This window comes from Heliangelus exortis, chromosome 17 (assembly GCF_036169615.1).
Source record: "Heliangelus exortis chromosome 17, bHelExo1.hap1, whole genome shotgun sequence".
Taxonomy (NCBI): domain Eukaryota; kingdom Metazoa; phylum Chordata; class Aves; order Apodiformes; family Trochilidae; genus Heliangelus; species Heliangelus exortis.
In genome coordinates this window covers 11,806,653-11,825,373 of record NC_092438.1, presented here as the reverse complement: position 1 = coordinate 11,825,373, position 18,721 = coordinate 11,806,653, and the positions used below count along the sequence as shown (strand labels likewise).

Below are 18,721 nucleotides of genomic sequence, written 5' to 3'. Positions count from 1 at the left end.
TGGCACTCGACTTCCTCACCCTTCTCATCCCCCTGCCACCCTCTCCCTGTCACCCACCCTGCTTTCCTTCTGCCGGGCCTTGCACATCTCTGCTGGGACAACCCCTGCCCCATGCCCCCCTCCCTGGGTCAGCGGAGCCCCCCCCTTTTCCCATGCCCTTTGCACAGTTTCACTGAGCGCTTCCCCCTGCCCCCAGTGTCACTGTTACTTTTTTCTTTCATCATTTTCCCCAGTTTTTCCTCATCTAGCTCCATAGTAGACCTTCCAACTCTTTTAGAAACAAAGAACGTTCATTGTTATTGAAGAAATGCCACAACTTCCCAACTTCAGAAGAAATCTTAAAAGATAAATATTGCCCCCTCCCTCTCTCCTTCCCTTCCTTTCTCCTTCCTCTCCTCACTCCTTTTCTCCCTTCCACCCTTTCATCCTTTCTCACCCTCCCTCCCTCCCTGCCTATCAGTATCCCCAGGGAGAGAACAGGTATTCAAAAAGCAGAGCGTAAGCTCTGAGGCACAGACAGGTTTACCATTAAACCCTCTTATGCAGAAAAGTTTTCACTACTGATAGGGGATTACTGTCTAATAAAAAATTCTATGGTTAATTAATGGCCAAAGACTTTCCAGTAGGTCATGGAGCCTGAAGAGGAGCATGTAGTGCAGGATGGGAGGGTGGCTTGTGGCTCAGAAAGCAGCACATGAGGGTGGGGGTCGGGAAGGGAAGTCCCTTGCCCTTTGCCCTTCCCTTGTCCTGCACCCCCCTGGCTGCCTCCTGCTGCTCCTGTGGGGCCGTGCCCGCCCCTCAACAGAATTCAAGTGGGGAAGGAACTTGCAAAGGGTGAACCTCATGCAGGAGGAATGAATAATCCTGGGAACTGTGGAAACGGGAGAACTTCACAGAATAGATGGGAGAACAAGTGCTTCAGATAACCTTGATCACAATCAGATTGTTCTAGCCCCCTGCCCCCCCTCAGCCAGCCAATCCGAAGGTCCCTCGCAGCTGCCCAGCCAATCCCCTGCTGCCACCTGTCCGCCCCAGCCAATCCCCTGCTTCCACCCGTCCTCCCCACCCAATCCCCACCAGCCAGCCCCGCCCCAGCAGGTTCATAAGGCTGTGTGGGTGACGGGCGGACAATTTCTTGGGCAGTGGAAGTGCTGCTGGACCATGAACAACTGCGCCAGCTCGTTCTCCAGAGCCACGCGGACAGAGGCGGTGCTGCCAGCCTGGAGAACAAGCTGAGAAGCAGCATCAAAGCCTGAGGGCCTGGCAGGAGCAAGTGAAATCAAAAGGGATGCACTGGGTGGATCTACGGGACCGGCTCAGGGACCCTCGCCGGACCGACCCCCCTCGGGCAGCCCCTTTTCGGGACTCTCCCTTTCTGGGCTGCGGCCGTCCGGGACCCTCGCCCCTTCTTGTCGGGACGCGCGGTCCCTCGGGCAGTGCCGCCTTCCCTCCGCGGCCCCAGGCCCCCGGGGCGGCTTCCCGGGAGGGCGGGCAGCGGGAAGCCGAGGGGACGGGCTCACGCCCCGGGACCAGCGGCCTGGGCGGGCCGCGGGAGCCGCACCTGCTTGGCTTTCTCCGTCGCTCTGCTCACATGGCCGCTCTGCTCTGAGGAAATGCCGGCGTCCGCAGCGGTTGCTGTTCGTGCCCGTGCTGCCATACGTGCCCAGAGCTGCCCTTCCTGCTGGCGACAAGGAGGGGACGAGGCAGTTACGAGAGACCCAGGTTGGTGGTTATCGTATCGATCCCGTCACGCCGCACCATTCCCTTCCCCTTCTCCCCCCACCCCCCAAACCACACGCATACCACCTCTGCCCACCACAGCCCTCTGCACTGTGGGGTGGGTGGACCCTGGGGACAAGGACAGCCTGGATCAGACGCTGCTGCGGGAGGGTACACGGGGTCCAGAGAAGGGGGGGATCCCAGGGGTGTAATGGCTATGCTTACCAGGCATTCCCAGATCACCAGACCCTGCTCAGGCTTGGCCATCTGCTCCCTGTGTCTGCCCTCCAAACAGAGCTTTGCAGAGCCATGTCCCAGTTTCTGGGTCTGCAAGGACCCTTGCCAGGGGCTGTGAAAGGGAACAGGGTGGGAAGGGACCCACCTGCCCATCCATCTGGGCAGTAGGAGGAGAAAGGCAGCAGTAGGTAGGGAGGGGGAATTGACGTGGTCCTGGGGCACTCGGCAGGCAGGGACACACATTTGAAGGGTCTGGTGTCAGCATTGCCCTGCCTAAAGGACCATTCTTGTGGGGAATCTCACCATGACCACACTCTTGTTCTGGTCATGCAGATGGAAGACCAACGGCAGCAGGCTGTCCCACACCTTCTTCCTCATGGTCTTACTCTCTTTTGTACCTGCCAGCAGGCTCATCCCATCTTGGAGGAGGCAGATGGAGAGCTCCCGCACAGTGTGTGACTCCTGGGGGAGGAGGGCAGGAGGAGCTCAGCCCCAAGGCCATGGTGAGCAAGAGGCTGATGTGGAGAGGAAGGTCCCCAGGGCAGCCACAGCCACTCCTGCTCCAAAAGGGAGTGATCTGGGGCATGAAAAGGGAATCCCAGGGGCAGGAGTCTCTCCCCCAGCCTCACATTGTCAAAGAAGGTCCAGAGCTTGTCAGCCAGGTGCAGGGTGGTGAGGATGGACGTCTTCCTGTCCAGCATCGGGAGCATGGCTGCCAGCAGGGGCAGGGCCGCCTCGCTGGCGTCACTGTCAGCGCCCTGCAGCTGCTCCATGACGTGTGGCAGCAGCACAAGGGTTCTTCTGCCCTGTGTGAGACGCACCAGGGGTGACACTTCAGTTTTTTGTGAAGCAGCGAGCGATGGCAGGGGTGGAAACCTTCTCCACAAAGACTGTCCTGAGGGGGTTCTGAGGGAAAGGCCCTGGCAGAGAGGGCACAGGGGGAGGACAGACAGCACTGGCAGCCCCTCGGCTGCCCCTCGGCTGCCCCCATTGCCAGCAGACCCCCTGCTCAGGCTGGGGTGCCACCAGCACTGCCTGGGAAGCTGCCCGAGCCGCCAGCAGCCCCTGCCGCGGCGTTTTCCCCCTGGCTGTCCCTTGCTCACCAAGTCGGGCCTTTTGGTGATCTTGAGGATGCCCCGGAGCAGCAGGCTGGGCATCCCTGGGCACTGGCTCTGCAGATGTGTGGGGAAGACATCCATGATGTTCTCCACCTCTTCAACTAGGTAGGGGCAGCCCAGCATCTGAAACACAGGCAGTGGGAGCTGGCTCCAGCCACCAGTTCAGGGCAAGGCTGCCGGGGTGAGACCAAGCCCGGCCAGAGGCGGCAGGGACTGTGGAGAGCCCCCGTGTCCCACCCCAGACAGGCTGCTCGCCTGTTCCTCCACAGCACCAAGTGGAGCCCACCCGCCAGCCCAGCTCCCCCCAGAGCACTGGGCACAGGAGAGCCAAGGGGCAGAGGGAATGGTGCCATCAGGCTCACCTCAACGAAGAAGAAGGTGGCCACCATCCCCCAGGTGGGATCCTCCACAGCGAGGAGCTCTGCCAAACAGCAGAAGATGGTGCTGCACACAGATTTGGTTGCTGCAGATTTGGTCATCTCCCTGCCAGGGGGAAGGAGGCACCATCAGGCCTGAGCCGGGTGGGCACATCTCTTTGGGCTTTGCTTCAGCACCAGCCACTCACAGCCCATTCTGCAGAGCAGCAGTTTCGTGGACTGCACCGCAGACCTGCACAAGGAGAAGTGCTCAGCTCCCACCAGGACCCCTGGCTTGGCTCCGGATGGCCGGCAGGGATGAGAGGACAGGGATGAAGCACCTGATGGGAGTGAGGTGATCCTGCGCGTGCTCCCTCCAGAAGGTGTTCACCTCCTGCAGCGTCAGCTCTGCAGTGAATGATGTTTGGAAAAGCAGAGCCAGAAAAAGCTGGGGGAAAATCGCCTTTACCTCCTGCAGAGCAGCTTCCTGCAGGAGGATCTCGCTTATGGTCCTGGTTGCCTGGAGAAGACACACAGACATTGAGGTAGATGTCCCCCGTCAAAAAGCTTGCTCCGAGCTTGGTGTGGGTTGGGAAGGGGAGCGGGAGCCTGGAACAGGCGAGAGCAGCCCCAGAGGTCAGCAGGGTCTCCTCTCAGAGCCAGCAACTCACAGCCAGGGAGAGGATGCGCGGGTCCTCCCTGATGGAGGTGGAGGTCTTGCGCAGTGACTGGCTCATCATCCTGCTGAGCAGCTCCTCCAGCACCCTCTCTGCGGTCTGGGCCTTGTTGAGCATCACCCTCCACATCATCATGGCGACACTGTGGGGAGCCAGGGCTCTGTCAGCGGGGACATCCAAGAGGATGGCCAGGCTGAAGTCCCTCAGGAGGGCCTCTGCGCGGGAGAGGAGTCCCCATGGGAGAGTGGTGGGCCCCGCACCTGGTGCACGTTGGGGAGCACTGCAGCAGGCTGGCCACCACCTTGCTGAGGTATTTGTCCGTCAGCTTCAGCAAGGCCCCTTCCAGGCTCCCAGGGGCGGAGAGCCAGTTTCCATACATGGCCCACACAATTCTCTGCACCTGGAGACACCGGTGGGAGTGGGAATGTCAGCAGGGAGAGCACAAGCATTTCCTCGGCTCCCACGGGGAGCTGCTTCCATTCCCATTGCAGTACGCTGGCTTGAGGTGACCCCAGTGCTGGCCAGGCATGGAGCCAGGGGAGGAGAGGTCCTCCAGTGGGCTGGAGCATCAGCTCTGCCACCCACGGGCTACTCACCTGCCGCGTCTAGAAGACAGGTTCGCTCACAAGGGTGTCTACCAGGTAGGTAGACAGCTGGCTGCTGTACTGCCCTGGCTCTTTCATGTTCTTCATGGCCATGAGGGTGATGTCTACTCGATGGGAGGGCTGGAGGTACTTCACGAACATCTGTGGGACGAAGGAGAGGGGAGATTTGAGGAACAGCTGGCTCTTTTATCGGTGGAGACCTGGGACAATCTGAGGGATCCCCCACATCGCAAGTTCTGTCTGAGTAGGACACTGAAACCTTCTGTGTGCTGAACTGCGAACAACGGACCGCGAGTGAGTCTCCGGGGTCAGTTACCATCTTAAGCGTAGAGCTTGTTCTCAAAGCTTGTCCTTGCTCTCTGTGGGCCCTCTGTGCTGAGGACAGACCTGTGAGATGTTCTGCAGAACCAGGAGGGAGAAGTCACCGGCACTGTGGACCAGCTCCTGCAGCATGTTGTCCATTGTGGCCAGGGTCTGCAAGAGGATCAGAGGCTTGGGGACAGCCCTTGAAGCATGGAGATGGGGGGGCAGCTGTGACTGTGCCCAGGAAGGGAGCTCAGGCCTGAGGAGCTCCCTGTGCTTCACCCCTGTCACGACTGAAGGCTGGGCCAGCACTTCAAGGAATGACAGGTACTCGCTATTGAGCTTTCTCCTCTCCCAGAGAGGGAAAAGGAAGAGGTTGTGCTCAAAGCTGGACATGCCCATGGCATACGTTGGAGTAAAGGAAAGCCTTGGGGCCCTTGGTGTTCACCAGCGCAGGCACACAGAAGACACTGGAGAAGCAGGCCTGCAGGAGGCTGCTCACCTTCCCCCGCAGGAGCAGCCCCACTTTGCTGCAGGGACAGAGAGATGCTCTTTGGAGGCGGGGAAGGAGGAGGCAGACCCCAGGCTTGGAGATCTGGGCTGATCCCCATGCCATGGGGGACGTCTCAATGGCCATGAACATTGGCAGTCATCTCTGGAGAAAAGACCCACTGGGACCCCCTGCCTCGCTGTCTGCCTCCCTCTTGGATCAGGGAACTGGGGATGCCCCCTCCTGGGCCCTGTGCTGCTGGGGTCACTGGGAAGCAGGGAGGCCAAAGTGGGGGCTGGGATGGGTACTTCATGGAGGTGATGGCCAGCATAGCCTGCTGCTTCACTGTGGTGTCTGGACTAATGGGCTTCTCCTCCAGATGAGGAGCAGAGCTGTAATCCAAAGAATGCCTGCTGAACAGCATAATATTGGCTGTTGAGTCCCAGTTCTTGGTTTCAAGCTGCCGGGCCCTGTGCCGCAGCCGCTGTCGGCCGGGAGGGGAGCGGGGAGGGCTCATTGAGGGGTGGTGGGTGGGTGTATGGCTGATGGGTTGTCTGGGGGGTAGTGTAGTGGTTTGGAACAGGCCACGGCCCTTGACATGAGCTGTGGGGCACCTTCCCCATGCCCTGCAGCAGCCGGTGGGCTGGGCCCCTCTCCCTCGCCCCAAGCCATGCTCCACAACCCAAGTCCCTCTTGCCAAGCCCCTGAGTCACACTTTGCTTGCCCTGCCCCACGCTGCCCCTCCTGCTCCCTCCACACTGAGCCCTGTGCTGGCACTCGACTTCCTCACCCTTCTCATCCCCCTGCCACCCTCTCCCTGTCACCCACCCTGCTTTCCTTCTGCCAGGCCTTGCACATCTCTCCTGGGACAACCCCTGCCCCATGCCCCCCTCCCTGGGTCAGCAGAGCCCCCCCCCCCCTTTTCCCATGCCCTTTGCACAGTTTCACTGAGCGCTTCTCCCTGCCCCCAGTGTCACCATTACTTTTTTCTTTCATCATTTTCCCCAGTTTTTCCTCATCTAGCTCCATCGTAGACCTTCCAACTCTTTTAGAAACAAAGAACGTTCATTGTTATTGAAGAAATGCCACACCTTCCCAACTTCAGAAGAAATTTTAAAAGATAAATATTGCCCCCTCCCTCCGTTTCTCCTTCCTCTCCTCACTCCTTTTCTCCCTTTCATCCTTCCTCACCTTCCATCCCTCTCTGCCTATCAGTATCCCCTGGGGAGAGAACAAAAAGCAGAGCGTAAGCTCTGAGGCACAGACAGGTTTACCATTAAACCCTCTTATGCAGAAAAGTATTCACTACTGATAGGGGATTACTGTCTAATAAAAAATTCTATGGTTAATTAATGGCCAAAGACTCTCCAGTGGGTCATGGAGCCTGAAGAGGAGCATGCAGTGCAGGATGGGAGGGTGGCTTGTGGCTCAGAAAGCAGCACATGAGGGTGAAGTCGGGAAGGGAAGTCCCTCGCCCTGTCCCTGCCTTTGCCCTCCCCTTGTCCTGCACCCCCCTGGCTGCCTCCTGCTGCTCCCGCGGGGCCGTGCCCGCCCCTCAACCCCTAGAGCTCTGGGGATGGGGCTCTTCAGCAGGAATCATCGGGTGGCACCCTCTGGCAGCGCTCCTGGGCAGCCCTGCACTGCTGCAGCCCTGCCCTGCACTGCTCCTCATCCCCTTTCACCGACTTAAAACCATCTTTCTTACCAGTTATTCCAGCCCCTCCTTCCCACACATTTAACGACCCACACCTGCCCTTTGACAGTTTTTCCTCATCTAGTTCCATGAAGACCTTCTAACTTTTAAAAACGCTACATTTGAGTAGAAACAAAGAACTTTCATTTTTATTTAACAGCTACAAAACTTCTGAACTTCAGATGGGATTTTAACAGATACATATTGCCCTCTCCCACCCTTCTCCCTCACCCTGCCCTTTCTTCCTCCTCCCCCGCCCTCCCTCTCACCCTTTTTCCTCCCTCCCTGTCAATTTTTCTGCTCCCTCCCTCCCTCACTAGATCCCTTCCTCCCAGCATCCCTCCCTCCCTCCCTCCCTCCCTCCCTTCCTCCCTCCTTTCCTCTGTCCCAACCTCCTTCCTTCCCACCCTCCCTTTCTCCGTACATCCCTCTCTCTCTTCCTCCCTCCCTCCCGACCTCCCTCCCTGCTTTTCTCCCATCCCACTATTCCCATCCCTTTCTTCCTCCCCATGCCCAGATCTTCTCAACCCTGCCTGGGGGAAAGGGCAGGAGTGGGGACAAACACCTGCTGCCCCCCATCCCCAGCTCAGGGCAAGTAATGGGACCCTGGTTCTTGAGCCCAACCAAGTTTTTGAGTTGATCGTTTTCCTTTTTGTTGGCTTTTTTTTCCTCTTTGTTTTGTATTGGTTTTTTTCCTCTGTTTTTCATTTTTTTTGTTTGCTTTCTTGTTTGGTTGCTTGTTTGTTTGGTTGATTGGTTTTTTGTTTGGTTTTTAAATTTATGTAAATAAAGTGATTTCCTTTATGTTGTTCTTTTGGTTGGTTTGTTGGTTGGTTTGTTTCTTGTTTTTTTGCTTGCTTGTTTCATCGATTGGTTTCTTTGTTTTGTTTAATTTATGTAAAAAAAGTTATTTGGATTTTGGGTTTGGACATTTCGTCGGTGCCAAACACCATGTGCTCCTTGTTGATGAGCTGGATGCAATCGATGGAGACCCTGCAAAGAGAAGGGACAACTCCCATCAGCACTGAATGTGCTTTGGGATCCTCTTCAGGGCTGGGAGGTGCAGCAGTGTCCCCAGAGTGCCACCAGGCTCCCGCTGATGCTCAGAACCCTCACACACTGCCCCAGCCAGACCCTCCTGCTCACCACTCCTCTCCCCCAGACCTACTGGTGCCCATCAAACACGAGCTGTGACTCCTCAGGGATCTTCCAGAGCCGCACACTGCCATCCCGTCCCGCGACGTCACACAGCACTCCCGGCTCAGGCTGTCCAGCCCCGTCATGACATCCTGGTGTCCCAGTCTGGAGGGTCAGGTGGCAAAGAGCTGCAGTTGGCATGGCCCTCGGCCACAGGGCCTCCTGAGGGTGAGGGAGGGTCAGTGGGACCCCCAGCTCTTACAGGGTCTCCACGTGTGCGTTCTCTGCCACCTTCCAGACCTCGGCGCAGCGCTCAAGGGAGGCACTGTAGAGCTGGTGTGTGCCCTTCTGGAAGGACAGGCCCTGCAGACAGACAGATGGACAGACACGGGGGCAGTGGTGAGGGGCACCAGGGAGGACAGCGCTGCCTGGCTCTGCAGCCATCACAGCCGATGCCTCCACTCACCCAAACAGCACCGCGGTGCCCGGGGAAGATGTGCAGGTGCGTGCACGTGGCTGCAGCCCGGATCATCATCAGCTTGATTCTGGCAGAATGCAGGGGATACCTGAGACCTGTCCCCTGGGGACCCAGGTCCCACCCCAGCCTCCACTTTGTCCCCACATGCTGTGAGAGGCCCCAGGGACCCCTTCCTGACTCTTGTGGAGGCAGGGGCTGCTTTAACCCAGCAATGTACCCCCGGCAGGAGATGCATTCCCCCCTCACCTCTCCGCCCCATGCGCCAGCCCCCTCTACGGTCCCAGGCACTTGACATCTGACGAGATGGCCATGCGGAAGACGTGGGATGCCTGCCCTATGTGCAGCTGTTCTTCGGTGCCCTTCTTACCCCCGGGCACCACGCACAGCCTCTTCCTGCTCTCCACCTCCCCTGCGGAAAAAACATCACCGACAGACCCCCACCTCTCCGGAAAGGGCCAAGAGCCTTCCCCAGAGCCCAAAACCTGCACAGCCACCTCCCCGAAGGGGCTGGGGACCAAGCCACCTCCAGGGCACTCACGGTCCTGTTGCTGCTGCTGCTGCTGCTGCTGCTGCTGCTGCTGCTGCTGCTGCTGCTGCTGCTGCTGCTGCTGCTGCTGCTGCTGCTGCTGCTGCTGCTGCTGCTGCTGCTGCTGCTGCTGCTGCTGCTGCTGCTGCTGCTGCTGCTGCTGCTGCTGCTACGGGCTCCGCGCAGGGTTTAGCACGGGGGTACAGGGGAACACTTACATTGGGTGAGGGAGCCACCCTTAGAGGTGGAAAAGGCGAACCTGTCTTCTGGAGACATGCCCAGGCATGTGACAGACAGCTGATGTCCCCCGCAGCAGGCGGATGCTGCCCGGGTCCGAAGGCTGCAGCGGCAGAGAGAGAGCAAGATGTGAGGGGGTCACTCCAGGCGCTGCTCGCCCAGGCGCAGCTTCTTCTCTCGCGGTGTCTCCTCCTCCGCCACCTCCCGCTGTCACCGCCCCAGCTACGAGCTGCGGGAACACTCCTCAGCACCGCTACCGGTACCGGCCCCCCACCGGCCCGGCCCCCGCCCCGCCCCGCTTCCTCCCTCACCTCCCCGGCTCGCAGCCGCTGGACACTGTCTCGGGGTCCGGCCGGCCGCTGCTCGCCGCCTCCCCTCGGCGCCCGGGACCCGCGGGACGCACCGCGCGGATCTACGGAACGGGCTCGGCGACCCTCGCCGGACCGACGCCCCTCGGGCAGCCCCTTTTCGGGACTCTCCCTTTCTGGGCTGCGGCCGTCCGGGACCCTCGCCCCGACCCTCGCCCCTTCTTGTCGGGACGCGCGGTCCCTCGGGCAGTGCCGCCTTCCCTCCGCGGCCCCAGGCCCCCGGGGCGGCTTCCCGGGAGGGCGGGCAGCGGGAAGCCGAGGGGACGGGCTCACGCCCCGGGACCAGCGGCCTGGGCGGGCCGCGGGAGCCGCACCTGCTTGGCTTTCTCCGTCGCTCTGCTCACATGGCCGCTCTGCTCTGAGGAAATGCCGGCGTCCGCAGCGGTTGCTGTTCGTGCCCGTGCTGCCATACGTGCCCAGAGCTGCCCTTACTGCTGGCGACAAGGAGGGGATGAGGCTGCTGGAGCTTTGGAACTTCTGAGATGGGCAGATGGGAGGCAGAAAAGGTCTTGGCCTCTCCTGCACCTTCGTCTTGACCTTCAGCTCCCGCTTGGCCTCTCTCCTGCTGCTGTTCCGGGGATGCTGTCTCCTCTGGGGCTGGGCTGTCTTCTCTCGGGCTTGGAGAAGACACCTCAGGCTGCAGAGCATCGTAGGGCTGCTGCTGCTTCTGCTGCTGCTGCTGCTACTGCTGCTGCTGCTGCTCGGTCTCTGCCTGAGCAGAGTCCTCGCTGGGATCGGAGTGCCAGAACCTCCTCCATGCCCTCTGCAGCGAGAACCTCAGCCTTTGCACCTGAGACCTCGACTTGGTCCAGACGGCTTCGAGGATGTGCAGTGTCTGAGCCGCCTGGGAGGAGACCAGGAATTCCGGGTCAGTCGTTGCGCCATGAAGAACTGTGGGGAAAAAAGCAGCAGAGGTGAGGTGACAGCCCTGTGTCCCTTGCAGGCACCTCGTGATTCCCAGGCCCAGGAGGGACCCAGGGGGTGGGTGGCTCGGCTGGAGGCTGCTGATCAGGAACAGCCCCCTCCCAGGGACACCCTCTCCCCACAGCCGGACTGGGAGCAGAGCCCCCCTTGCCTGGGCTGGGGGGGAGCTCCGTGCCAGGGTCCTTTCTCCTCCCAGCTTCCCTCACTCACCCCTTCTGATGTGCTCCCTCTTCTGCTGCTCCTCCATGTGCCGCCCGATGAGCCCTGGGGGGACACAGCGTGTCAGGGACCCTGCTGCCCATCGGGGACCCCGCCACCCAGCCCAACCCCTTGGGGAGGGCTGACCCCCGGGGGCAGTATGGCAGAGGGGATGGGTGAGCATCCTGCCAGCCCCACAGCTGGGGAATGGGCTGAAGGGGTGCCCCACAGGTCCTTTGTTAGGACACGGGGACCCCAGGAGAAGGAAGGAGCAGGGGCTGGTGGCTCACCAATGAACCTGACAGCCTCACACCGCAGGAGCTCCTGCGGGCTCTGCAGGTAGCGCTGGCTCTGCAGCAGGTAGTCCTGGGCCCTGTTCTTCTTCCTGTCCAGCTGCAGAGAGGAGAAGGGTGCAGGTTTGGTGCAGAGCTGCCCCCCAGTCAGGCCATCCCCCAGCCAGGACCACCCTTCTTCCTCCCAGCAGGGCATTCCCAGATGCCCACCACCTGGAATCAGGGTTTGGAGGAAGCAGAGGGCTCCATGGGGATTTCAGGGTGCCACCTGGGTGGCAGGGTCCCCTCTGGAGATGAGGACAGCCTGGAGCAGAAGCTGCTGTGGGTGCACGGGACAATGAGTCCGTGGGGGGCGTCCTGGGGGTGTCGGGGTTGTGCTTACCAGGCACTCCAGGATCATCTGCCCCTTCCCAGTTGTGGCCAGCTGCTCCAGCTGCTCCCATTGCAGGAACTGGCCAGCGCTGCAGAGGGCTTCCTGGGAGGCCTGGGGAGTAGCAGAGATGTCACCAACACTGCTGGGGAGGCACAGAATCCTGTGTCTCCCCTCCTGGCAGGTCTCAGAGTCTGTCCTGGCCCATGCAGGGAGGACATGGAAGCTGGGGACTGTCAGCAGGTTCAGCACCCTGGGGGAGATAAGGGTGGCCACCTTCTCTGTTTGGAAGTTGTTTGCTGACTTCAGTGGTTTTGTCTTGGCGATCCCAGGCTGCTGCAGAGCCGTGAGCAGGGTGGGAAGGAACCCACCTGCCCATCCATCTGGGCAGCAGGAGGAGTAAGGCAGCAGTGGGTAGGGAGGGGGAATTGACGTGGTCCTAGGGCACTCGGCAGGCAGGGACACACATTTGAAGGGTCTGGTGTCAGCATTGCCCTGCCTAAAGGACCATTCTTGTGGGGAATCTCACCATGACCACACTCTTGTTCTGGTCGTGCAGGTGGAAGACCAACGGCAGCAGGCTGTCCCACACCTTCTTCCTCATGGTCTTACTCTCTTTTGTACCCGCCAGCAGGCTCATCCCATCTTGGAGGAGGCAGATGGAGAGCTCCCGCACAGTGTGTGACTCCTGGGGGAGGAGGGCAGGAGGAGCTCAGCCCCAAGGCCATGGTGAGCAAGAGGCTGATGTGGAGAGGAAGGTCCCCAGGGCAGCCACAGCCACTCCTGCTCCAAAAGGGAGTGATCTGGGGCATGAAAAGGGAATCCCAGGGGCAGGAGTCTCTCCCCCAGCCTCACATTGTCAAAGAAGGTCCAGAGCTTGTCAGCCAGGTGCAGGGTGGTGAGGATGGACGTCTTCCTGTCCAGCATCGGGAGCATGGCTGCCAGCAGGGGCAGGGCCGCCTCGCTGGCGTCACTGTCAGCGCCCTGCAGCTGCTCCATAACGTGTGGCAGCAGCACAAGGGTTCTTCTGCCCTGTGTGAGACGCACCAGAGGTGACACTTCAGTTTTTTGTGAAGCAGCGAGCGATGGCAGGGGTGGAAACCTTCTCCACAAAGACTGTCCTGAGGGGGTTCTGAGGGAAAGGCCCCAGCAGAGAAGGCACAGGGGGAGGACAGACAGCACTGGCAGCCCCTCGGCTGCCCCTCGGCTGCCCCCATTGCCAGCAGACCCCCTGCTCAGGCTGGGGTGCCACCAGCACTGCCTGGGAAGCTGCCCGAGCCGCCAGCAGCCCCTGCCGCGGCGTTTGCCCCCTGGCTGTCCCTTGCTCACCAAGTCGGGCCTTTTGGTGATCTTGAGGATGCCCCGGAGCAGCAGGCTGGGCATCCCGGGGCACTGGCTCTGCAGATGTGTGGGGAAGACATCCATGATGTTCTCCACCTCTTCAACTAGGTAGGGGCAGCCCAGCATCTGAAACACAGGCAGTGGGAGCTGGCTCCAGCCACCAGCTCAGGGCAAGGCTGCTGGGGTGAGACCAAGCCCGGCCAGAGGCGGCAGGGACTGTGGAGAGCCCCCGTGTCCCACCCCAGACAGGCTGCTCGCCTGTTCCTCCACAGCACCAAGTGGAGCCCACCCGCCAGCCCAGCTCCCCCCAGAGCACTGGGCACAGGAGAGCCAAGGGGCAGAGGGAATGGTGCCATCAGGCTCACCTCAACGAAGAAGAAGGTGGCCACCATCCCCCAGGTGGGATCCTCCACAGCGAGGAGCTCTGCCAGACAGCAGAAGATGGTGCTGCACACAGATTTGGTTGCTGCAGATTTGGTCATCTCCCTGCCAGGGGGAAGGAGGCACAATCAGGCCTGAGCCGGGCGGGCACATCTCTTTGGGCTTTGTCTCAGCCTAGACATCACCAGTCTGCAGCACTTTCTCCAAGCACCGTGGACACCCCTGCCATCAGCCCCAAGAGAGCAAGGGGTGCCCAGTCCCTGTGGACTGGGGAGAAGTGGCTTTCTCTCACCTGGCGATGATTCGCACCCCCGTGAGGTGGGTCTGAGCACTGAGCAGGATGTCCCAGCCCCCCTGCTCCTCGATGTCCAGCACCAGCCACTCACAGCCCATCCTGCAGAGCAGCAGTTTCATGGACTGCACCGCAGACCTGCACAAGGAGAAGTGCTCAGCTCCCACCAGGACCCCTGGCTTGGCTCTGGATGGCCGGCAGGGATGAGAGGACAGGGATGAAGCACCTGATGGGAGTGAGGTGATCCTGCGCGTGCTCCCTCCAGAAGGTGTTCACCTCCTGCAGCGTCAGCTCTGCAGTGAATGATGTTTGGAAAAGCAGAGCCAGAAAAAGCTGGGGGAAAATCGCCTTTACCTCCTGCAGAGCAGCTTCCTGCAGGAGGATCTCGCTTATGGTCCTGGTTGCCTGGAGAAGACACACAGACATTGAGGTAGATGTCCCCTGTCAAAAAGCTTGCTCCGAGCTTGGTGTGGGTTGGGAAGGGGAGCGGGAGCCTGGAACAGGCGAGAGCAGCCCCAGAGGTCAGCAGGGTCTCCTCTCAGAGCCAGCAACTCACAGCCAGGGAGAGGATGCGCGGGTCCTCCCTGATGGAGGTGGAGGTCTTGCGCAGTGACTGGCTCATCATCCTGCTGAGCAGCTCCTCCAGCACCCTCTCTGCGGTCTGGGCCTTGTTGAGCATCACCCTCCACATCATCATGGCGACACTGTGGGGAGCCAGGGCTCTGTCAGCGGGGACATCCAAGAGGATGGCCAGGCTGAAGTCCCTCAGGAGGGCCTCTGCGCGGGAGAGGAGTCCCCATGGGAGAGTGGTGGGCCCCGCACCTGGTGCACGTTGGGGAGCACTGCAGCAGGCTGGCCACCACCTTGCTGAGGTATTTATCTGTCAGCTTCAGCAAGGCCCCTTCCAGGCTCCCAGGGGCGGAGAGCCAGTTTCCATACATGGCCCACACAATTCTCTGCACCTGGAGACACCGGTGGGAGTGGGAATGTCAGCAGGGAGAGCGCAAGCATTTCCTCGGCTCCCACGGGGAGCTGCTTCCATTCCCATTGCAGTATGCTGGCTTGAGGTGACCCCAGTGCTGGCCAGGCATGGAGCCAGGGCAGGAGAGGTCCTCCAGTGGGCTGGAGCATCAGTTCTGCCACCCACGGGCTACTCACCTGCCGCGTCTGGAAGACAGGTTCGCTCACGAGGGTGTCTACGAGGTAGGTAGACAGCTGGCTGCTGTACTGCCCTGGCTCTTTCATGTTCTTCATGGCCATGAGGGTGATGTCTACTCGATGGGAGGGCTGGAGGTACTTCACGAACATCTGTGGGACGAAGGAGAGGGGAGATTTGTCACCTTGAGCATCACCCACTGCATCTCAGCTGTGAAATTGAGAGTGGGACACAGAGCCAGACTCTGCTGGGGAGGAGACAGACAGTGGGGGTCAGGGTCCCATAGGGAAGCGGAGCTGGCTGGGAGCCTTTGCCTGGGCCCTGCTCCGGAGCAGTGCGAGTCCCCATCATCCCCACGCATCCATTGGGTGTCCCCTCGCTCACGCTGAACCCCGTGACCAGGAGGAGTCCAAGGCATTTCTTACCGAGAACATTTGACAGACCTCTTCGACTTGCAGAGGCTGCCAGGACTGCAAGGCTTCCCCACGAAGCTGGAGCTGCAGCAGCCCTGGGTCAGGCAGCCGGGAAGACCTTCCTGGGGAGGAGGAAAACCGGGATGCTGAGAGGGAGAGCACCGGGCAGAAAAGTCGCTGGCAAAGAAACCGGGCAGCCCGAGGGGTCCAGGGAGCTGATCCCCAGGAAGGGTGCCAGGGCTCTGGCAAGCAGGGGTGAGGGGACGTGGCCTTTCAGACTGCAAGCAGGCAGCTTGGATCAGGTTTTCTGTGGCCAAGGAGAGCGGTCCCTGGCTGGGTACATCTGGGGGGAGCAGCCCCACATGGCTGCTCTTACCTCTCTGCTGCAGGATGAGGGTGTGCAGGTGGTAGAGAGCTTCTGCAGCATTGCGGCTGGTCACCGTGTTGTGGCAGGTGCTGCAGAAGGTGAGGTGCCCCACCAGCTCCCCCAGCATGTCAAAGCGGTGTGCAGGGGAGCACTCGTGCCTGAAGATTACAGCTCTGGCAAAGCAGGAGCAGAGCTGGGGGGAAGAGGCAGAGCGGGCACAGGGTGAGCCCAGCTGCCACCAGAGCAGCAGCCCAGGGCAGGGCAGGGCAGGGCTGCTGGAGACGGTTCCTGCCTGTGCCCAGGGCAGGCTGGGAGAGAGCAGGGACAAGGCAGGACAAAACCCCCTGCTCCCAGCGCCCTGGTGCCTGGGTGCCCGGCTTCCCTGGGAGGTGCTGGGGCTCAGGGGCACTGGGGCTGCCCAGGCCGGGAGCTGGGTACCTGCAGCAGGGGGGAGGTGGTGATGAAGGCAGCCAACTGGGCAATCCGTGCCATTGCCCTCTCCTGCACCTCTTCTGGATGGGAAGTGGTGAAGGGCAGCAGGAGCTGGAGGGAGAAAAGCTGCTGATGTGCCTGGAATGGGGCACGTGTCTTTCCTGCTGCAGCCAGGCAGGTCACTGCATCCCATTGCTGCTGCCTCTGCTGCCTCTGCTGCCTGCCACTCGCTGCCCCCAAGAACATCCCCCCAGGGCTTTCCCAAGGGGTGTCCACCTCCCTGGGGACCTGTGGTGGGGGCTCTGGGTTCTGGGTGGTGGTGAAGTCAGAGGGGGAAAGTCCCGGGGCTCGGCTCCCCTTGCCAGACAGGCAGAGTCCATCTGGGAGGGGGTCAGGCAGCGGGCATGGCTGCCGTGGTGGGGGGCACTGGAGCAGGATGAGAAGGGTCTCTGGCAGCTGTCAGGAGGCAGGAGCCTGGCAGGGAAGGAGGGACGTTCTCTGTCCCCCTCCTTGCACCAGGAGCTGGGCAGGGGGGGCAGTGGTCAAGCCAGAACTCGCTCCCTGTGGGCACTCTGTGCTGAGGACAGACCTGCAAGATGTTCTGGAGAACCAGGAGGGAGAAGTCACCGGCACTGTGGACCAGCTCCTGCAGCATGTTGTCCATTGTGGCCAGGGTCTGCAAGAGGATCAGAGGCTTGGGGACAGCCCTTGAAGCATGGAGATGGGGGGGCAGCTGTGACTGTGCCCAGGAAGGGAGCTCAGGCCTGAGGAGCTCCCTGTGCTTCACCCCTGTCACGACTGAAGGCTGGGCCAGCACTTCAAGGAATGACAGGTACTCGCTATTGAGCTTTCTCCTCTCCCAGAGAGGGAAAAGGAAGAGGTTGTGCTCAAAGCTGGACATGCCCATGGCATACCTTGGAGTAGAGGAAAGCCTCGGGGCCCTCGGTGTTCACCAGCGCAGGCACACAGAAGACGCTGGAGAAGCAGGCCTGCAGGAGGCTGCTCACCTTCCCCCGCAGGAGCAGCCCCACTTTGCTGCAGGGACAGAGAGATGCTCTTTGGAGGCGGGGAAGGAGGAGGCAGACCCCAGGCTTGGAGATCTGGGCTGATCCCCATGCCATGGGGGACGTCTCAATGGCCATGAACATTGGCAGTCATCTCTGGAGGAAAGACCCACTGGGACCCCCTGCCTCGCTGTCTGCCTCCCTCTTGGATCAGGGCCCTCCTGGGCCCTGTGCTGCTGGGGTCACTGGGAAGCAGGGAGGCCAAAGTGGGGGCTGGGATGGGTACCTCATGGAGGTGATGGCCAGCATGGCCTGCTGCTTCACTGTGGTGTCCGGACTAATGGGCTTCTCCTCCAGCAGCTCCTGAGGAGCAAAACGGGGTGGGACAGGTCAGGATGGGGCAGTCTGCTTTGCTCAGCAGGAGATGGTGGGGCTGGCAGAAACTGGGTGCCTTCACCCTGGCACCCCCTCCCCAGTCAGCACCCAGAGGTCCCTCTGTGGTGGGAAGGGCTGTGCCCATCCCAGAGCCACAGGCTGGCTGAGGGACACCACCTACAAGTGGTGTTGGGTCCAAGAAGTCCCAGCTCCAGTCAGGCCACGCAGGTGTCTTTGGAGCATCTTCAAGGGCAGAGACCTGGAGTGGTGTCCTTGGGCATCCCCCTGCCCGGCTGAGCCCTCTCCTGCCCTGAGGGCTGTGCTGCTGCCTCTGACCCCCCTCAGCCTGGCTGGCCATCCCCTCACCTTGATGATCTCCACAAACTCCTCCTGGTGGTAGTGGAGCAAGATCCACACAGCGGCGTGTGGGTTGCTGGTGGTGCAGACGGTGCAGACGGTGGCCAGAAACTGCATCTTCTGGGCCTCTTGCTGCCAGCCAGAGAGGGGACAGATGGACAGAGTGTCAAGAGGGGAGGCGGGAAGGGGGGGGAGCCGCAGCGCAGCTCCCAGCCCCTTTGAGCATGGGATGGGGGCAGAAGGAATGGCCACGAGAGCCAGGCACGTGTGGGCTGTCAGGAGTGTCCATGGGTACCTGTGGTCTGCTCCTGAGGAAGGCTCGAATAGTGTGCAGGGTCTCTTCCTCTCCAGACACAGCCGAAGGGGAGCGGCAGCGAGCAGGCAGGACTGAGGGACAAGCAGGGGGCACAACCTGAGCCCTCTGCCCAGTTCCCAGGGGTGTCAGCAGCCGCGGCTCAAGGCTGGGCCAGTGCTGAGCCTTGTGCGCCCCAGGGCTGAGGGCGTGATGCGGGAGGGCAGCACAGGGAGGGAGGGGACCCCGGGACGCCGGAGCGAGGGATACGCTGGCAGCGGTGGCAGGGAGTGTCCCTGACCGGGGATGCTGTGACGGGGTTGGGTCCCAGGCCGCGGCGTCCTGGGGTGGGCAGCCCCTGCCCCTGGTGCCCACACACTCACCCGCCCGCAGTGGTTGGACCTCGCACGTCTCGTAGGGCCTTGGCCCGGAGCTGCGAGACGGGGCAGGTCTGCTCTCCTCCCAAGCCCGCCTGGGCTGGCTGGGGGGTCTCCTGTGCTCCATGCTGCGGGGGGGAAGGAGGAAGAAGGGAGGGAGAAGAGAGGAGAGAGGGAGGGAGAAAGAAGAGAGGAGGGAGGGAAG

At 61.1% G+C, this 18,721-nt stretch overlaps 4 protein-coding genes across 10 annotated transcripts; all 4 read right to left on the bottom strand.

The window, feature by feature from the left end:
• Window positions 1-1,137: 1,137 nt before the first annotated feature.
• Window positions 1,138-18,670, bottom strand: LOC139803897 (maestro heat-like repeat-containing protein family member 7). 7 transcript variants are annotated; one of them, XR_011729202.1, is made up of 24 exons: window positions 18,523-18,670; window positions 18,143-18,234; window positions 17,857-17,979; window positions 17,402-17,478; window positions 17,026-17,146; window positions 16,701-16,787; window positions 16,118-16,222; window positions 15,689-15,872; window positions 15,325-15,434; window positions 14,902-15,051; window positions 14,566-14,705; window positions 14,300-14,447; window positions 13,970-14,148; window positions 13,744-13,881; window positions 13,436-13,556; window positions 13,059-13,196; window positions 12,585-12,761; window positions 12,259-12,417; window positions 11,742-11,843; window positions 11,357-11,459; window positions 11,079-11,132; window positions 10,470-10,835; window positions 10,259-10,375; window positions 9,473-9,679 (listed from the first exon to the last, which is right to left on the bottom strand). XR_011729202.1 is itself a non-coding variant. In XM_071760543.1 (22 exons), the coding sequence occupies exons 1-22, from the start codon at window positions 18,641-18,643 to the stop codon at window positions 10,627-10,629; spliced, it is 2,838 nt and encodes a 945-aa protein (XP_071616644.1). In that variant the 5' UTR covers window positions 18,644-18,670; the 3' UTR covers window positions 10,382-10,626. The 7 variants fall into 7 exon arrangements, 1 of the variants encoding a protein (XP_071616644.1); XR_011729205.1 differs by having other exon boundaries at window positions 10,482-10,835; XR_011729203.1 differs by lacking the exon at window positions 9,473-9,679 and adding an exon at window positions 9,717-9,805.
• LOC139804244 (uncharacterized) lies at window positions 2,230-3,554 on the bottom strand. The gene is made up of 4 exons (XM_071761255.1): window positions 3,437-3,554; window positions 3,060-3,197; window positions 2,586-2,762; window positions 2,230-2,418 (listed from the first exon to the last, which is right to left on the bottom strand). The coding sequence occupies exons 1-4, from the start codon at window positions 3,551-3,553 to the stop codon at window positions 2,230-2,232; spliced, it is 621 nt and encodes a 206-aa protein (XP_071617356.1). The 5' UTR covers window position 3,554.
• LOC139804243 (maestro heat-like repeat-containing protein family member 7) lies at window positions 3,581-4,873 on the bottom strand. The gene is made up of 5 exons (XM_071761254.1): window positions 4,704-4,873; window positions 4,368-4,507; window positions 4,102-4,249; window positions 3,772-3,950; window positions 3,581-3,683 (listed from the first exon to the last, which is right to left on the bottom strand). Exons 2-5 carry the CDS (start codon window positions 4,484-4,486, stop codon window positions 3,581-3,583), a joined length of 549 nt encoding a protein of 182 aa, XP_071617355.1. The 5' UTR covers window positions 4,487-4,507; window positions 4,704-4,873.
• LOC139803898 (U3 small nucleolar RNA-interacting protein 2-like) lies at window positions 7,985-9,398 on the bottom strand. Its single transcript, XM_071760544.1, has 5 exons — window positions 9,060-9,398; window positions 8,802-8,880; window positions 8,598-8,698; window positions 8,367-8,500; window positions 7,985-8,191 (listed from the first exon to the last, which is right to left on the bottom strand). The coding sequence occupies exons 2-5, from the start codon at window positions 8,868-8,870 to the stop codon at window positions 8,106-8,108; spliced, it is 390 nt and encodes a 129-aa protein (XP_071616645.1). The 5' UTR covers window positions 8,871-8,880; window positions 9,060-9,398; the 3' UTR covers window positions 7,985-8,105.
• Window positions 18,671-18,721: the final 51 nt, after the last annotated feature.